This window comes from Aplidium turbinatum, chromosome 13 (assembly GCF_918807975.1).
Source record: "Aplidium turbinatum chromosome 13, kaAplTurb1.1, whole genome shotgun sequence".
Taxonomy (NCBI): Eukaryota; Metazoa; Chordata; class Ascidiacea; order Aplousobranchia; family Polyclinidae; genus Aplidium; species Aplidium turbinatum.
This window is the reverse complement of record NC_137484.1, coordinates 4,012,730-4,027,920: the sequence shown is the minus strand read 5'-3', so window position 1 is coordinate 4,027,920 and position 15,191 is coordinate 4,012,730. Positions and strand designations below refer to the sequence as shown.

The 15,191-nt window shown below is 37.7% G+C and overlaps 1 protein-coding gene across 3 annotated transcripts in view; it reads right to left on the bottom strand.

Annotated features, from left to right (window-relative positions):
- Positions 1-10,081, bottom strand: part of LOC145781831 (E3 ubiquitin-protein ligase XIAP-like) — a 31,585-nt gene extending 21,504 nt beyond the window's left edge. The window contains exons 1-3 of one of the 3 annotated variants that reach the window (XM_082593512.1): positions 9,815-10,081; positions 7,651-7,768; positions 2,307-2,390 (exon numbers count right to left, since the gene is read on the bottom strand). In XM_082593512.1, the coding sequence (XP_082449638.1) occupies positions 2,307-2,390; positions 7,651-7,765 (199 nt within the window). In that variant the 5' untranslated portion in view covers positions 7,766-7,768; positions 9,815-10,081. The other 2 variants (XM_082593511.1, XM_082593510.1) reach the window with 2 other exon arrangements.
- Between the last annotated feature and the right edge of the window lie 5,110 nt (positions 10,082-15,191).

Genomic DNA, 15,191 nt, shown 5'->3' with positions numbered 1-15,191 from the left:
GAGAATTTGTAACAACTCAAAGCAGAAAAGTGTAAGCACATAAAGTTTGAGAGAGATATGCAAAATTATCAGAGGGGTGATTACAAAGAACTTTTAGACCTGATGACGGTATAGATTGGAATCAACAGTGGACAGTACAACTTCATGAAATGTGGTACAGTCCATCGAGCAAGGTGGATGGGAAAGCAGCTCTATTGCTATAAGATAGTTATGCTGTAAGACTTTCTACCGCAAGGAATCATTTTCAAGTCACAAATACAAAAATTAGAGTGATTTGTTGACCTTTGTGCTTTTGTATTAATTTAATGGATGGTGGTTCAACTGTCCAATTGCTGCATCAGCACCCCGAGAAGATTTGCAACTGGTAAGTAATATCAAAAGCTATGATGCAGTAGACAAAACTATCAGTATTGCTGCTTTAAAAGCTTTAGGTAGGCACACATGGAATGTAACTGAGGAGCTGATCCCATTAGCTCTATGGGACGAACATTCGAACAAGTCACTATGGATGAAAAGGAAGCTTTGGCTAGAACTCTGCTGCATTTAAATGCAAGTTTCCATGGCCAGGTTACAAACAGGTTTGGTAATGGATACGGTACGCCAGAGCTGCCAGACATTGTTAATGATAACTCATTGTCATTGTGCTCCTATGCAAATGCCAGCAGCAAAATGTTATTTGAACTTTTGCACATTTCAACAACTTTTCATGTCAAACACCCGAAAGAGTGGGAAATAGATGATGGTAATGCTTCTGCTAATGGTATCATAAGTGCACTCAGAGTCTGTAATGACACAGCAGAGAGAAGGGTAAAAGTGGTATCCGACTTTCTTCATGTAGCAAAACAAGAAAAAAATCCGCAAAACTATATTCAAGTGGTGGAGGAGGATTGAAGAAAGATACCAAATCTTAGAAAACGTCGTTTATCAAAACAAAACTGCCTTTGCGGAAATTGTGTTAACTAAGACTCACATTGCTTGTTTGGATTTATTGATATAGAACAGGTATGCATGCAGTTTCTTTACATTTGAATAAATTTTGTTGTGCATAAGCCATGAAATTGTATTCTTCAGAAGCACAGCTCAAGAAATGCAACAATATCGCCTTTTCACAGGAAAATAGTTCAAAATTAGAACTACCGCCCTCTAGTGGTAATATTTTGCAAAAATATTGCTAAAATCAAACTCCTTACCCATGAAAATGGGGGGGTGCATGCAAGTTCCATAACAATATGATGAGTAGTTTTCAAGATACTTTAATTTTTCTTTTCACCACTAGGGGCAGTATTGTGCAAAAAATTAGTGACAAAACTTGAATATTTTAGGATATACTTATCCCATTTCTCCAATTTTTTTTTTAAACAATTCAGAACATCATAAGGCATCCTTTAAATATACCCCAATATTGCAAAAATTATACACTGCCCTCTAGTGGCAAAATACATGAAAAATTTCAAAAAGTGGGCCTCAAAATGGCCTCGGCGGTGGAGGTAAACGTCGATGAAAATTTATGAAACTTCATATTTGTGGTCTACTGATCTAAACACAGTACCACAAAAAAGGTAAGCATGGTGAAACCACGATTTAAATTTCATGGGGCGCCTGCAACACCCTAATATATATCCAATTATAAATTGAAACTAACGTATGTACTGCAGTGTTTAAGCAGCATGAAAGTTTTTATAGATATACAAACTATCTAACGAAAATCAACATATGATTAAATTCTTGTACAGTGCTTCTTCGATTATCCGTACCTCAATTAACTGGCATTCGATAATCCGGTTGCTTTATTTTTCTCCAACAACATTTCAACAGTTTATGGTTTTCAAGCCGTTGTTGAATTGTTTCCGACATTTAGTTTACGATAGATCCAATCATGGATGTACTGTATTATTATCAATAATGTAGCATTGCATCACAATGAAAACAATCAGGGCTGCTTTCCTGCGGTGGAATCAGCTGTCGAGTTGTAACTACTGTAGCCTACATTCACATTGTGCTGGACCGCCCGGAATGGCTGACTGACATCGTTACAGTTTTCAGATGGCTTCATGTTTTGAAAGATAAAATAACCAGTTGTTGTGTCTATTGAAGACAAGCTGAAAGTGTGTGTGATGTGGTATGAGGAAAATGAATATATGTTTCCCATTGAGTAAAAAGAAAATAAATCGCAGAAATATGAGACAAAACATGTTCAATTTTTTCTTCATATGCCGAATTTTTTCTTCATATTTCAAAAACTTCATTCTCTGAAATAATAGACTTTGCAAAGTACTAAAAAGTAATGTCACAAATAAATAGCCTACCTGGAAAATCTTGCTTGTTGCTAACTTGTCGTCCATCAGTTTCACAGTAATTGATGTTATCAATGCCAAAGCTTGCAGAATTGTCTGGGAAACATAAATTTTTTTAAGTGCTCACAAAAATAACTTGCAGTTTGAGCACTTTGGCAAAGTTGGCAGTAGTACCATTTTTGGTGTTTAGGTACTACAAATGGGAAAATGTCACATGGACTTGACTAATAAAACTTTTTTGTTTTTAGTGAACCACCCAGCAAACTGTCCACTTGAAGCGGTTGACTGTCTCTTATCTTTAGTCTCGTCCTGTTGCTCAACACTTGACTTTGACAATGGCTTGGCTCTTGACAATATCTTTGACTTGGCTCTTGACAATATTTGACTTGGCTCTTGACAATATCAAACTGTAGATGCTTTAAAAGCGAAATTGATTTTTGATTAAAAAATGAGGCTGGTACACTGTTTGTTGTGTTGAGCAACAGGACGAGACTAATGTCACATGGAGGTATATATCTCCATGGCCATTCCAGAGCACTGTCTGCAGATATTTATAATACATATTTTTACTGGAAAAGTTAAGCTAAAAATAAGATCTTTATGTAACAAAAGCTTGTTGGAGATGCTGCAGATCATGATGAATAACGCTCTGCTCTACCAAACGAGCACCCCCGTCGACTGAAATCAAGACACCCATTCGTGCCAGCCACTCAACTTCTTATCAACGAAGCTGATGTACAAGACATCTCTGCGGCTGCTTGGGCGGACCATAAATAGAGTTCTGAATGGAAGTCAACCGCCACCAGACTCTATTCGTTCATCCTCGACGCCGACACACGTCCCATCGGTCTAACACTACCAAGACAGGCATGGGTGCGCCTTAACCGTCTCCGTATGGGCGTCGGGCTTTTCCGCTCAACCATGCACCAATGGGGAATGGCCTCTTCCTCCTCCTGTATATGTGGTGCCGAGGAACAGACCGCAGACCACATCATCAATGACTGCTCCATCTTCAAGCCACGTAATGGAGTGGAAGGTCTGCGTGTCATGGATGATGAAACCAAAAACTGGCTGCTCTCTAGTAACCTTCCAGTGTCGGAATGGCCCGTTTCGGCGAGTCCGATTCGACTAGTCCGATTCGGCGAGTTCCCTATTCGGCGAGAGCCTTTTTCAGCGAGTGCCCTATTCGGCGAGTTTTTGAAATTTTTGAAAGGAAGTTATCGGGTACTGTAGCCTAATTACAATTGCCGTTTTTACATCGTTTTAACGTCGCTAAACGTTGAAATCGTGCAGAAACGAATAAAAATAAAATGTTTGAACTATTAAATTAAAATTCGTCATGTCAGTTCAGTTATTTTTATTTTTGACCATCATATCAAAAACAATACACGTCAACATAGCAAAGGTAGAAGCGACAAAACGCGAACGTTAAAACGTGCTTGAATTCGTCATGTCAGTTCAGTTATTTTTATTTTTGACCATCATATCAAAAACAATACACGTCAACATAGCAAAGGTAGAAGCGACAAAACGCGAACATTAAAACGTGCTTGAATTCGTCATGTCAGTTCAGTTGTTTTTATTTCTGATCATGATATCAAAAACAATTCACGTCAACATAGCAAAGGTGTAGAAAAAGGTAGAAGCGACCAAAAGCGAACGTTAAAACGTGCTTGTGACCGACGTAAGTTATTGAGTTGAAAGAAATTTGGCAAGGTTGCATCACCTTCAGAAAAATTTAAGATATGAAGGAAAAATAAAACAAAGAAAATGTTACAAAAAAAATAATGTTTATGTCTATAAGTTAGTACTTTTGAATAGTTAAAATCATAGGCGCCTAACTATTTTTTTGGCCGTGGGGGCGAAAGCGTGTTTCATCAGCAGCAACGTAAATTCAGCGAAATGTCACGCAGATGGATGACGTAATTATGTCGTCACACTAGGATTGCTTTTATTGCCACACTCGGAGTTATCGCTACGTTCGACCTGCCGTTAATTATTATAAACAAAGCTCGACCAAAACACATGCTATGCGTCTGCGTTGGCTAGCGGTTGATGGACTGCGACTCTTTAAGCTAAGCACAACATAAAGTTTAGCAACGAACTAGATTTATTAGCATGAAACAAGAGACGAAAAGGTTTACTAAAAGGTATACTGTAAATGGAATAAAAATACTAACTTGATCATACGCTTGAAAATATACCTGTTGAAAGCAAAATCATTCATGTTTACATCAATTCAACAGCACGTCACCTTTAATAAATTTAAAAGTTGCTGACATCCGTAAACAGCCCTTGAAAAATAGTTACAGAGAGACGTTTGATTAAGTTTTCGACTTGACATTGCTCCCTTTTCACTACAATATCGCAACTTATGGCTGACCAGCTTTCAAGTTCCAATTCGCCGTAATACGCCCGTTTTCGTGTTGCAGATGAAACAAAAGATGCGCATATTCCCCGCCTTTGATCGGGTTTCCATGGCAACGGACGTGTGTGCGCCATGCAGTTTGCGCGAGTCCGTTGTTGTGTTGATTATGCCGCTTGTGCGACTGTGGGCAGTGCGGTTTGTACCAGCCCTTGTTACGTTGGTTAGTGGTAACCTCGGGCCGAGACTTCAAGTTCATTTTCACAGCAACCGATTCACTGCCGCGACAATTCTCTGCAGAGGTTTCGACTTTCGACAGCGAGGCTGTTTGCAAGCGCATTAAGTTAAACGCACGCTGCGTCAACGTAGCAAATTATGTTGTTTTTGGGTGCATTCAACATCTGATGACATTGAATCGACGCAAAATGGTAGATTTTTGCTATGTCACAGGCAGCAAAATCAGTCAACGTCAACGTAAACGTCAACGTCTGCAGACGTTAAATCAACGTAAAAATGACAGATTTTTTTGTCTGGGGTGGAATTGTAGCATCGCTACTCGTTCTAGTGATTATTTACTGCGAAGCTGTTGCGGTTTGCATTTAAAAATGTTTTCCTGCTGCCGATCGCTAGTTCATCTATTGTTTTATGTACCAATGCCGCATTAAAAGTTGCTCCCACGCGGAAATATGCGTGGGGGCCTGGTCCCCACGGCTTAGGCGCCTATGGTTAAAATGATTAGTTTGGATCAACAAATGTGTGACCTACACTCCTACAGCTTAGATTGAAAGGAAATTATCGGGTAGGTTACCGTAGCCTAGTTATCCCGACCAGCAAAATTTGTTCCAAGAACCCAGTTAGCCGAACAGTTCATTTTTACATTGTAGTAACAGACTGAAAAGGCTAACCAAGTGTGTGGCCTATCGTTTTAACGTCGCTAAACGTTGAAATCGTGTAGAAAAGGGTGCTTTTGCTGACTAGGATACGTTGAAACTGAGAAACATTCACAGAAGCCCTACGATACGTTGCATTTTTAAGATAATGTATTCAGACGTTGAATCAATGTACAAATGAAATGTTATGCTAAATGGGTTCTTGAAACAAAGCGTAGGGCTTCTGTGAATGTTTCTCAGTTTCAAAGTATCCTAGTCAGCAAAAGCTCCCTTTTCTACACGATTTCAACGTTTAGCGACGTTAACACGATAGGCCACACATTTGTTTAGCCTTTTCATTCTGTTACTACAATGTAAAAACGAACTGTGTTCTTGGAACAAATTTTTGCTAGTCGGGATAACTAGGCTACGGTACCCGAGAACTTCCTTTCAATCCAAGCTGTAGGCCACACATTTGTTGGTCTAAACTAATCATTTTAACTATTCAAAAGTACTAACTTATAGAAATAAACATGATCTATTTTATTTGTTTTTTGTAACATTTTCTTTGTTTTATTTTCCCTTCATATCTTAAATTTTTCTGAAAGTGTTGCGACCGTGCCAAATTTCTTTCAACTCAATAACTTACTTCGGTCACAAGCACGTTTTAACGTTCGCGTTTTGTCGCTTCTACCTTTTTCTACACCTTTGCTATGTTGACGTGTATTGTTTTTGATATCATGATCAGAAATAAAAACAACTGAACTGACATGACGAATTCAAGCACGTTTTAACGTTCGCGTTTTGTCGCTTCTACCTTTGCTATGTTGACGTGTATTGTTTTTCATATGATGGTCAGAAATAAAAACAACTGAACTGACATGAAGAATTTTAATTTAATAGTTCAAACATGTGTGCGCATGCAAAAGAAAACATCAGCCAAGAGCAGTTAGCTATAGTTCAAACATTTTCTTTTTATTCCTTTCTGCACGATTTCAACGTTTAGCGACGTTAAAACGATGTAAAAACGGCAATTATAATTAGGCTACAGTACCCGATAATTTCCTTTCAAAAATTTCAAAAACTCGCCGAATAGGGCACTCGCCGAAAAAGGCTCTCGCCGAATAGGGAACTCGCCGAATCGGACTCGCCGAATCGGACTCACCGAATAGTAGCAGACCCTCCAGTGTAGTCCGGGAACATTGTGAATCTGGGGTGGCAAAAGGATAGACCCTCGGCCCCAGATGCTCACACGACGATGATGAATAACAAAATATATATAATAAAAGTCTCTTTGATAGTTTCTTAATCAGTTAGAATAAACTTAAACGTTTGAGTTTATTTTAATGTTATAAACAATAAATAGTATTAATACTACAAAAAGTGCTCAACGCCAAGAAGAGCGAATTACATCAAATATAGTTATTAAATACAGTATATATATTGGTTTTAAAGATTAATAACTCGTCGTCGTCGGATCCAGCTCGTGTCCGAGCATTGGTTTCGTCTTCCAAATGAATTTGGTGTTGGATGGTGATGTCGTATGTGACTTTGGAGGCCTAGTCTATGATGGAAAAGACGTGGGCAAAAGTCACATTGTCTGGAGGGTGAGGGACGTGGTAGTTATAGCTTTTTATTTCTAGTGTTTTGTTTTTCTTGGGCTTTTTGTATCCTGTTTCTTTTCAAAAATTTCCGTGCTTCCCTAATTCTTTTTCTCCAAAGTGATCTGTCACTAAGCAAGTAGTTCCTATGAATCCAGATCAATGATTGCATGGTTGAGGGAAACTTTCAGCTGATGTTTGTATCTCATTTTTGGTCTTCCAGGGGGTCTCTTTCCTGTCTCTAGTTCACCATAAAGCATTATTTGTGGAAGCCTTGTTGGTCCATTTGTATGACATGCTCTGTCTAGCGAAGACGGTGTTGCAATATGGTTGCAATTTGATTTAATTATGTTATATATTTTTGTTTACTTTGTTATTTCTGTCTGTGGTTCAACAAAGAAAACTCTCCACCAAAGCTTGATCTTAATTAGTTATATATTATATAATGGAAAAACTATAACTAAAGCACACCAGTAATAGTCGGACAACTTTGCTTACTAAAAATGAAGAAATTACCGTACCAAAAGTAGTGTCTGATTGCAGACTTGTTATTTCACTTGTTGTTGGTTGTTGACGGTCACGGAAATCATTTGTTGTCAGATGATGCAATGTAGCACTCTCATCATTATAGCCCATTGCCTAATACACAAATTAGCACACAGTCACTCACACACACACACAGCAAGTGCTAAAAAACTTAATAAATGCCTAACAAAAAGATGATAAGTGTTAAATTAACACGAAACGATAGTTTGATGTGCTCACTAAATAAGATAGCCAACTAAATGCAATAGATCCTAAATTTCTCCAAGCTTAGTTTATATCCTCAGCCTAGAACTTCTGGTTCTAAAGTCAATTCAGTTTATCTGTTTTTGTGAGAAAAAAATTGTACAAACACAAATGGCAGCGCTTGTAGGTTTTAAGCCGCCTGTGCCCAATGGTTGGCAACGTCTCTGTACTCTCATAGAATCGTGGGCAGCTTAAAATCTACAAGCTCCCAAATACCAAACAATTAGCACAATAAGGATGCCAGCAAAAGACCAAAAGGTTGAAAGATTACCAACTCCAGTTGACATCATATGCTTATAAAATTATTTGATCAAGTCTTTATCATTTTTTTCATTTGAACAGTAATTTAGTAAAGCCATGAGCCACTGTGTAATCTTTAGGTACTTACACTGTGTTTCTTGCATCAAAAAATCAGTGTATACCAGTTGTCACTTTGTCTTTTGAAGCTCATTTTGCATGAAGAAGTCAATTCACATTGATATTAAGACTTTATCGAATAAAAACAACTAAAAGTGACATGGTACAAGGTGAAGGTTACCAGAGTTATCTCTCCAGGAAGAATGTTATATATCCTTTTCACAGGCTTAACATTTGGGTGTTTTTGAATGCAAAAATATATATGCCTCCAAAGAAACATTTTGTATTTTTTGCTTGTTTGTTTGGATTAAATAGCTTTTGGCATAGCACAAGCTTCTTCAAAAGAAGAATAAAATGTTTTAATAAAGCATATTTTGCTTTAATAGTAAGAAGAAAACAGTTGTGTTGATTTGTAGGTTTGTTGTAGAAAAAGTTTTTTTATAAATTGTGCTCTGTATAAAGATGACTGAAACAATAGTTTTCAGAGATCGTAATCATAACCTTTGAGGCTATAGGTACCTGACAACACTTAATCATGATGTCATGCGCTCAAACGTAAAGTTTTGCAAAACATTTAAGCTTACAGATGTACCACAAATAGCAAACACACAAACTTGGCACCAATAAAAGAAAAAAATAACAAAACCAAAAAGTTCAAAATAAAAATGATATTATACATTAAAAAAAGTTTTCTGTAAAAATCAACATTGCTAGTCAGTAAACCGACAAATTTACTTGTTACTAGTGAAAATGCAATGCATAAATATCCGTCAATTATCTAAACTAGACAAAACTATATCTACTATAACAAGTTTTGACTAAGAAATGAATTATATACAGCAAAAAATGTGCATTGATTTTATTTGGCACACCTCTTTTTGGCAATCAAAAGTGAAGCTAAACAATTCTTAAATGCCAACATAAGTGAAAAACTTGAATTTTATAACTGAACTTTATGTATCACAAGTTAATCCTCATTAACAATAATTGAATGAAACACTAACAATTTTAGTTGGTGCTCGCTATGCAAACATTAAATTAAAAACAAACAAACATTAAACAGTAATTTAAAATGTGTCAAAAAAACAGGAAGCAAAGAAAACCACAATAGACGTAGGAGCTGCTTCAAATTTTGAATCGATTCAAAATGGTCAAAATAGATTATTTCAAAGTGTGTTGAGTCAAGGTCCTTTGAAACGTCCATGCAAGCTTGATGAAAAGCATTATGCATGGTATGGTACCGTACTGCATGTTGATGTCAAAGATGTCAAAGACAAAGATGATTAACAAGGCTACTAAACAAGGTTTTCTTTGTTGTTGAAAAATGGGCAAAAAGGGCAAGCTTCATGCTCAAGTGACGACGGACTATTACTTTAGTGGCTATGGTCACCACATATGGTAACTACCTATACTGCATATAAAGATAGATTGTTTTGAGTTATTTATTCATCTTTACATAGTTATAAGATTTCAAAAATTTCCATGCTGAAACCTCCTGAAAACTTTTTTTCAATCCAATTCCAATCTTATTTTCCTTACACTTTGTAATTTTCCACAAATTAAACAAAAAATTCATAATCTGGCAGCAGAGCATTGTTTTGTTTCGCAAGCTTGCTCCATGTTCCTTTTCATGTACGCTTCTGAGACTGAAGATCTAACGTCTTACCAATTTGAGAAGGCAATGTTTCCTGGAATACACTGAAAGGCAGCCACGTTTAAGAAAGTCGCCACCCTTGAGTCTAATCAATCAAAACTGGCAAACATTTTGCACAATATGGTGCTTAAAAAAATGCTATTGGTCTGCGGCTTCCTGATATGATTAGTTAACATCATCAATCAATCAATCATTTTATTTTTCGTCATTAACGCGTCCGGGACGAAAAAGATACTAACTACAAAAATCGATATAGACCTACCAGTACGTTAATGAATGAGAAAAGGGGGCAAAACCTTGAAAGGTTTAAAACGTGCCTGAATGAAAAATTATGTAGTAGGCTATATAGCAGTAGTTAGATGGTACTGCTATTTTACATTCATCAAATGCTGGCATTTGCACAACAATCTAACCTCTTAGTGTTATTTATTAAATAAGAATCGATTTCGCTATAGTAATAGCATCTTCAGATCATTCAAGGGTGGAGTGAAAAAGTTCACGCCTAGCACGGCCACAAAACCCAAAAAACAAATAGCAAAATATAAAACAAAAACAGAGAGAAGCACACATGTAGTACCGTAATGAATGACAGCCTAATGAAAAGTGTAGTGGATTGAATTTGCCAGATTGAACATAATATCCTCAGACTGAAAAAGCCGCTTTGAAAGGTTATCTTTGGAAGTTCAGCACACTTGTAGACATGTAGAGGCGTCAAACCACTGTTTGTTTGTCATATCCAGGCATGTCGTACCCGGTGGTTGAAGATTTAGATTAAGTGGATGGGAAGGCAAGGAAGCCAATCTTTGTGACTACCTTCAGGCATACCTTTAAGTGTCCTGCCACAGACACAGCCGCATGCTCTTGAGCGGTGTTGAACCGGTGCCCTTTCGATTGCCGTTCCAAGGTTCTCACCACTCGGCTAAGCAGTTGACTTGGTTGGTCTGACATATGGCAAGCAGGGTTGCCAGATTGAAATTTGCAAAAACGGCCAACTCAACAAAAAATAGGCCAACTTCAGGCCAAATAGTTAGAAAAAAAGGCCAAAAAAAGCCAAACTCAAACAAGATAAAATAAGCATGGAAACAATATTTGTGAGGCAAATAACCCAGTTTGAAAACAGTAATTATCACATACCATCAAAGATTTGCAAACATGCACAAAAAAAGATTAAGTAATATCATCAGCAAAGATTTTTTGGTAAAATTATACAAAAGTTATTAGATCATTTGCAGAACGAAGAAACCTACATTATAAGCCACTCACACACCTAGCATCTGCAAATTATCTGGGGTTCTTTTTTGTGCTTCTCTGATTTTTCATGACTCAAAATATTACTCGCTTTTGGTGCTATAGTAATGTGACAAAGCCTGCAATAAGCATTTGCAGGTCTACCTGCAGCTTTCTTCACCCAAAAATACGTTTTATCCCAATTGGAATTATACCTACGGCCAGAGGTGCCGGAACCGGGAGCTTGAGGATAGAGAGCAGGGGAGCAATGGTGCCCTTTTAAGGTCATGTAAACTACGGTACTGCACATTTTGCAATATATATACCAATTTCTGCTACAGTATTCGCTTTTAGCCTAATTATAATTTTTCATTTTTGCCTCAAAATAATATTTACGACACAAAATTCTGTATTACAGTAGGTGACATCATTATAACATAGCATGATGCTCTTCCGTGCCATTGTTCTTTGCATACTGACACTTGTAACATTACTCAATAATGAGCTGATAGATGAACATTATCGCTTTAATTTAAAACTTAAAAAAAAAATTGGCCTTCTAGCAACAAAAGTGTCCTTTTTTCATAATCATGGCCCTCCAGTCAAAAATCGTTCCGGCGCCCTTGCCTAGGGCCACTGTCAACTCATAACTGGTCTTCCACTTTTTAGGCGGCATCTCATATAAAAGTTTAGCTGAAGTACAGATCTATCAAAGTATAAGAGAAAAGTGCTAATATATTTTAAACTGCAACAATATAGTTTATTTTTTGTTATTATTCCTATCAAATAGAACCTGTTACGGTCCTATTTGCTATCATTTTTTATGTCATGGCACCACAGTGGGCTGCCAACGTGCCTCTCTCTAGCACACCTATTACCTGAGTATTTTTTCTTGCAGTTTTCATAGAAAATCTAAACAAAATGATTGTGGCAATCAGGAAATTTTAAAACAGACAAAAGGCCAAGAGAAATTTGTCGGCCAAACCACTTCAAAAAGGCAAAATTTGACAAAGTTGGCCGTAAAAAGGCCAATCTGGCAAGCCTCCCCAAGCTCGTAGTTCCTTTTTTTTGATAAATTCGGGTTGCCGCAGAGTTGCCAGATGCTGTAAGCTGCTTGGCACCAAAAGTAACTAAAATTTCACCATTGCATACAATTTTACCAGATATTTAAGACTCCTTGAATAAAGAACTTTCGCCTGAAAATAGTAAAAGTTTTTAAGACATAAGATACTTCTATCACGTATGCGCAAACCTCTTGTAAAACGTTTTCTATACGAAAGGGAATTTTTGGCTAAAAAGTTTAAAAAATTGAAAAAACTTTCTTAAAAAAACTTAAGTAGCGATAATTTCACCAGATTTCACAAAAAAGTTATCCGGTTCCAAGGTTAAAAAGCTTGTCACCAAAAACCTCTAAATTTCACCAGAATTTTTTAATTTAGTATCACATTTCCTTATCTGGCAGCGCTTGTTGCCCAGGCAACAATTGCTATGTGTGGTCATTTTTTCGCTAAGTGGCGCTAGTATACACACTTTTTTTAAAACTTCTGTTGTCCACTGCGAGTTTTGAAGGGATAAACGCAGTTCAGTTTAGAATGTTTCTATTCCTAGTTCCTATTTCTGACCATCACAACAAAAATCAATAGGCCTATATGCCAAACATAACAGAGATCTAGAAAACGGTACTAGAAAAACTGCCCCGATAGCTCAATTGGTTAGCGCGTCACTTCTGGAACGAAGAAGCTTCAAGATCAAGCGGCGCTGGTTCGACTCTCGGGGCGTGCGCTTGAGCAACGCACGTTAAGGACTGCTCTCCATTCAGTGGCATCTAATGGATGGAATAGTTCCACGGCAACAAAACTTCAACAATCAGAAACTTTATTCTGTCAATCTCGGTGGCCGGGCCTGCGTCAGTGATTCAAAGCCTCTACAAGTATGCGAAACTGCCAGGATTAAGCTCTGCAAGAAGCTTTCCCAGTCCGAGGATAAAGATTCAATCCATCAATCATCATCATGTTTTTTATTTTCGATCATCAAAGCAAATACCATTTGCCATAATATAGCAGGGGTCTGGAAAAAGGTAGAAGCGACAAAATACCAACGTTAAAGCGCACTCAAAAGAAAATTGATTTATTAAATAAAAGGATTTTGACACGGTCGCAACACATTGAAACAAATTAGCCTATATATTTGAATTTTATGCAAGTTTTAACTGAGACTCATTAGGCTACTTTTTTGGACTCCCAACCTATCAGTCATTATCAAAAAAGAGGTAGGCTATTTATCAAACTCCTCACTTTGGCCACACAAGGTGTTACGTCGCATTTTTTCGCCTCCCTTTTATGTGTCACAGCTAAATTTGAATCTTTATCCTCGGACTGACAAAGCCTTGACAGGTTATTCCTGGTAGTTTCGCATAGGCTACTTGTAGATGCTCTTGACACAGGGCCGATTAGGCCTACTGAGATTTCATTGACTAGGTGCCGCTGAATGGAGAGCAGTCCTGAAACGCGTTGCTCAAACGTACATCCCGAGAGTCGAACCAGCGCCGCATGATCTTGAGCCGGGCGCGTAACCACTGAGTTAACGCAAAGCGGCGGACCATGGTTATGACATAATCGCGTTCAAGTTCGTTAATACGTTTCTTTGTTCATTGAGTTTTGTCCTGTGCATGTGAAGACAGGAGCGCCGGAACGATTTTTGACTGGGTGGGGGCAGGATTATGAAAAAAGGGCACTTTTGTTGCTAAAAGGCCAACTTTTTTTTTAATTTTTAAGATAAGATATGGCGATAATGCTAATCTATCAGCTCACTATATCGAGTAACGATACAAGTGTCCGGTAGCCCAAACAAAGAAACGCATCATGCTATGTTATAATGATGTAACCTACTGTGTTGCAGAATTTTGTAATGTGAATAAGTGAATATTAATTTTGAGGCAAAAATGAAAGATTAGGCTATAATTAGGCTAAAAGCGAAAAGCAGAAATTGTTATATTGCAAAATGTGCAGTAGTTTACATGACCTTAAAAGGGCACCATTGCTCCCCTGCCCCTCCATCCACAGAAAAATTGAGGGCAGGGACCCCGCTTCCGGCGCCCCTGTTTGAAGATCAGTTTAGAGATTACAGCAACTAATTAGCGACTGATAGTCAATTCGAGGTAATAACGGTGCAGATATTTAAAGTAACTTGCGTTCTTCTGGTGACTATTTACTAGGTTACCTCCTGATATTAAAGATGATAGGCCTAACTAGCTTTTTGTATTTCCGACGTTTCGTCAGTCAGCACGACTGACTTTATCAAGGTGGCTAAAACAGGTTAACACATCCTGTTCAGCAATGATGGCACAACACAAAAACATACTGATAAAATGAATAAAGTAAAGCAGCAAGAATCAGAGTTAAAACACGCAACAAGATGACTGCAGGTTTAACTGAATACAGTGAATGCCTATTGCCTAAAACCAGTAGGCTACTTTCCAACAGCGTAAATTTATCTTACAAGCGAGGGCCCCTGATAAATTTACGCTGTTGGAAAGTAGCCTACTGGTTTTAGGCATTTACTGTATTCTGTTAAACCTGCAGTCATCTTGTTGCGTGTTTTAACTCTGATTCTTGCTGCTTTACTTTATTCATTCTATCAGTATGTTTTTGTGTTGTGCCATCGTTGCTGAACAGGTTGTGTTAACCTGTTTTAGCCACCTTGATAAAGTCAGTCGTGCTGACTGACGAAACGTCGGAAATACAAAAAGCTAGTTATCAATCATCTACATCAGGAGGTAGGCTAACCTAGTAAATAGTCACTAGAAGAACGCAAGTTACTTTAATTATCAAATGCCTGGTGAACAGTCTCACTCTGTTTTTACTAACTTACCATTAGGTGCAGACAGTGGCGTACGCAGGGGGGGGGGCATTGGGCCATGCCCACCCCCCCCCCCTTAAAAATGTTTTAGTAGTTAACGACGTAGATTAAGGCATTTAATATGTTTTGCATTGCTCTGTCAAAGCAATTACTGTAACAATGTTGTTTTATAGACTA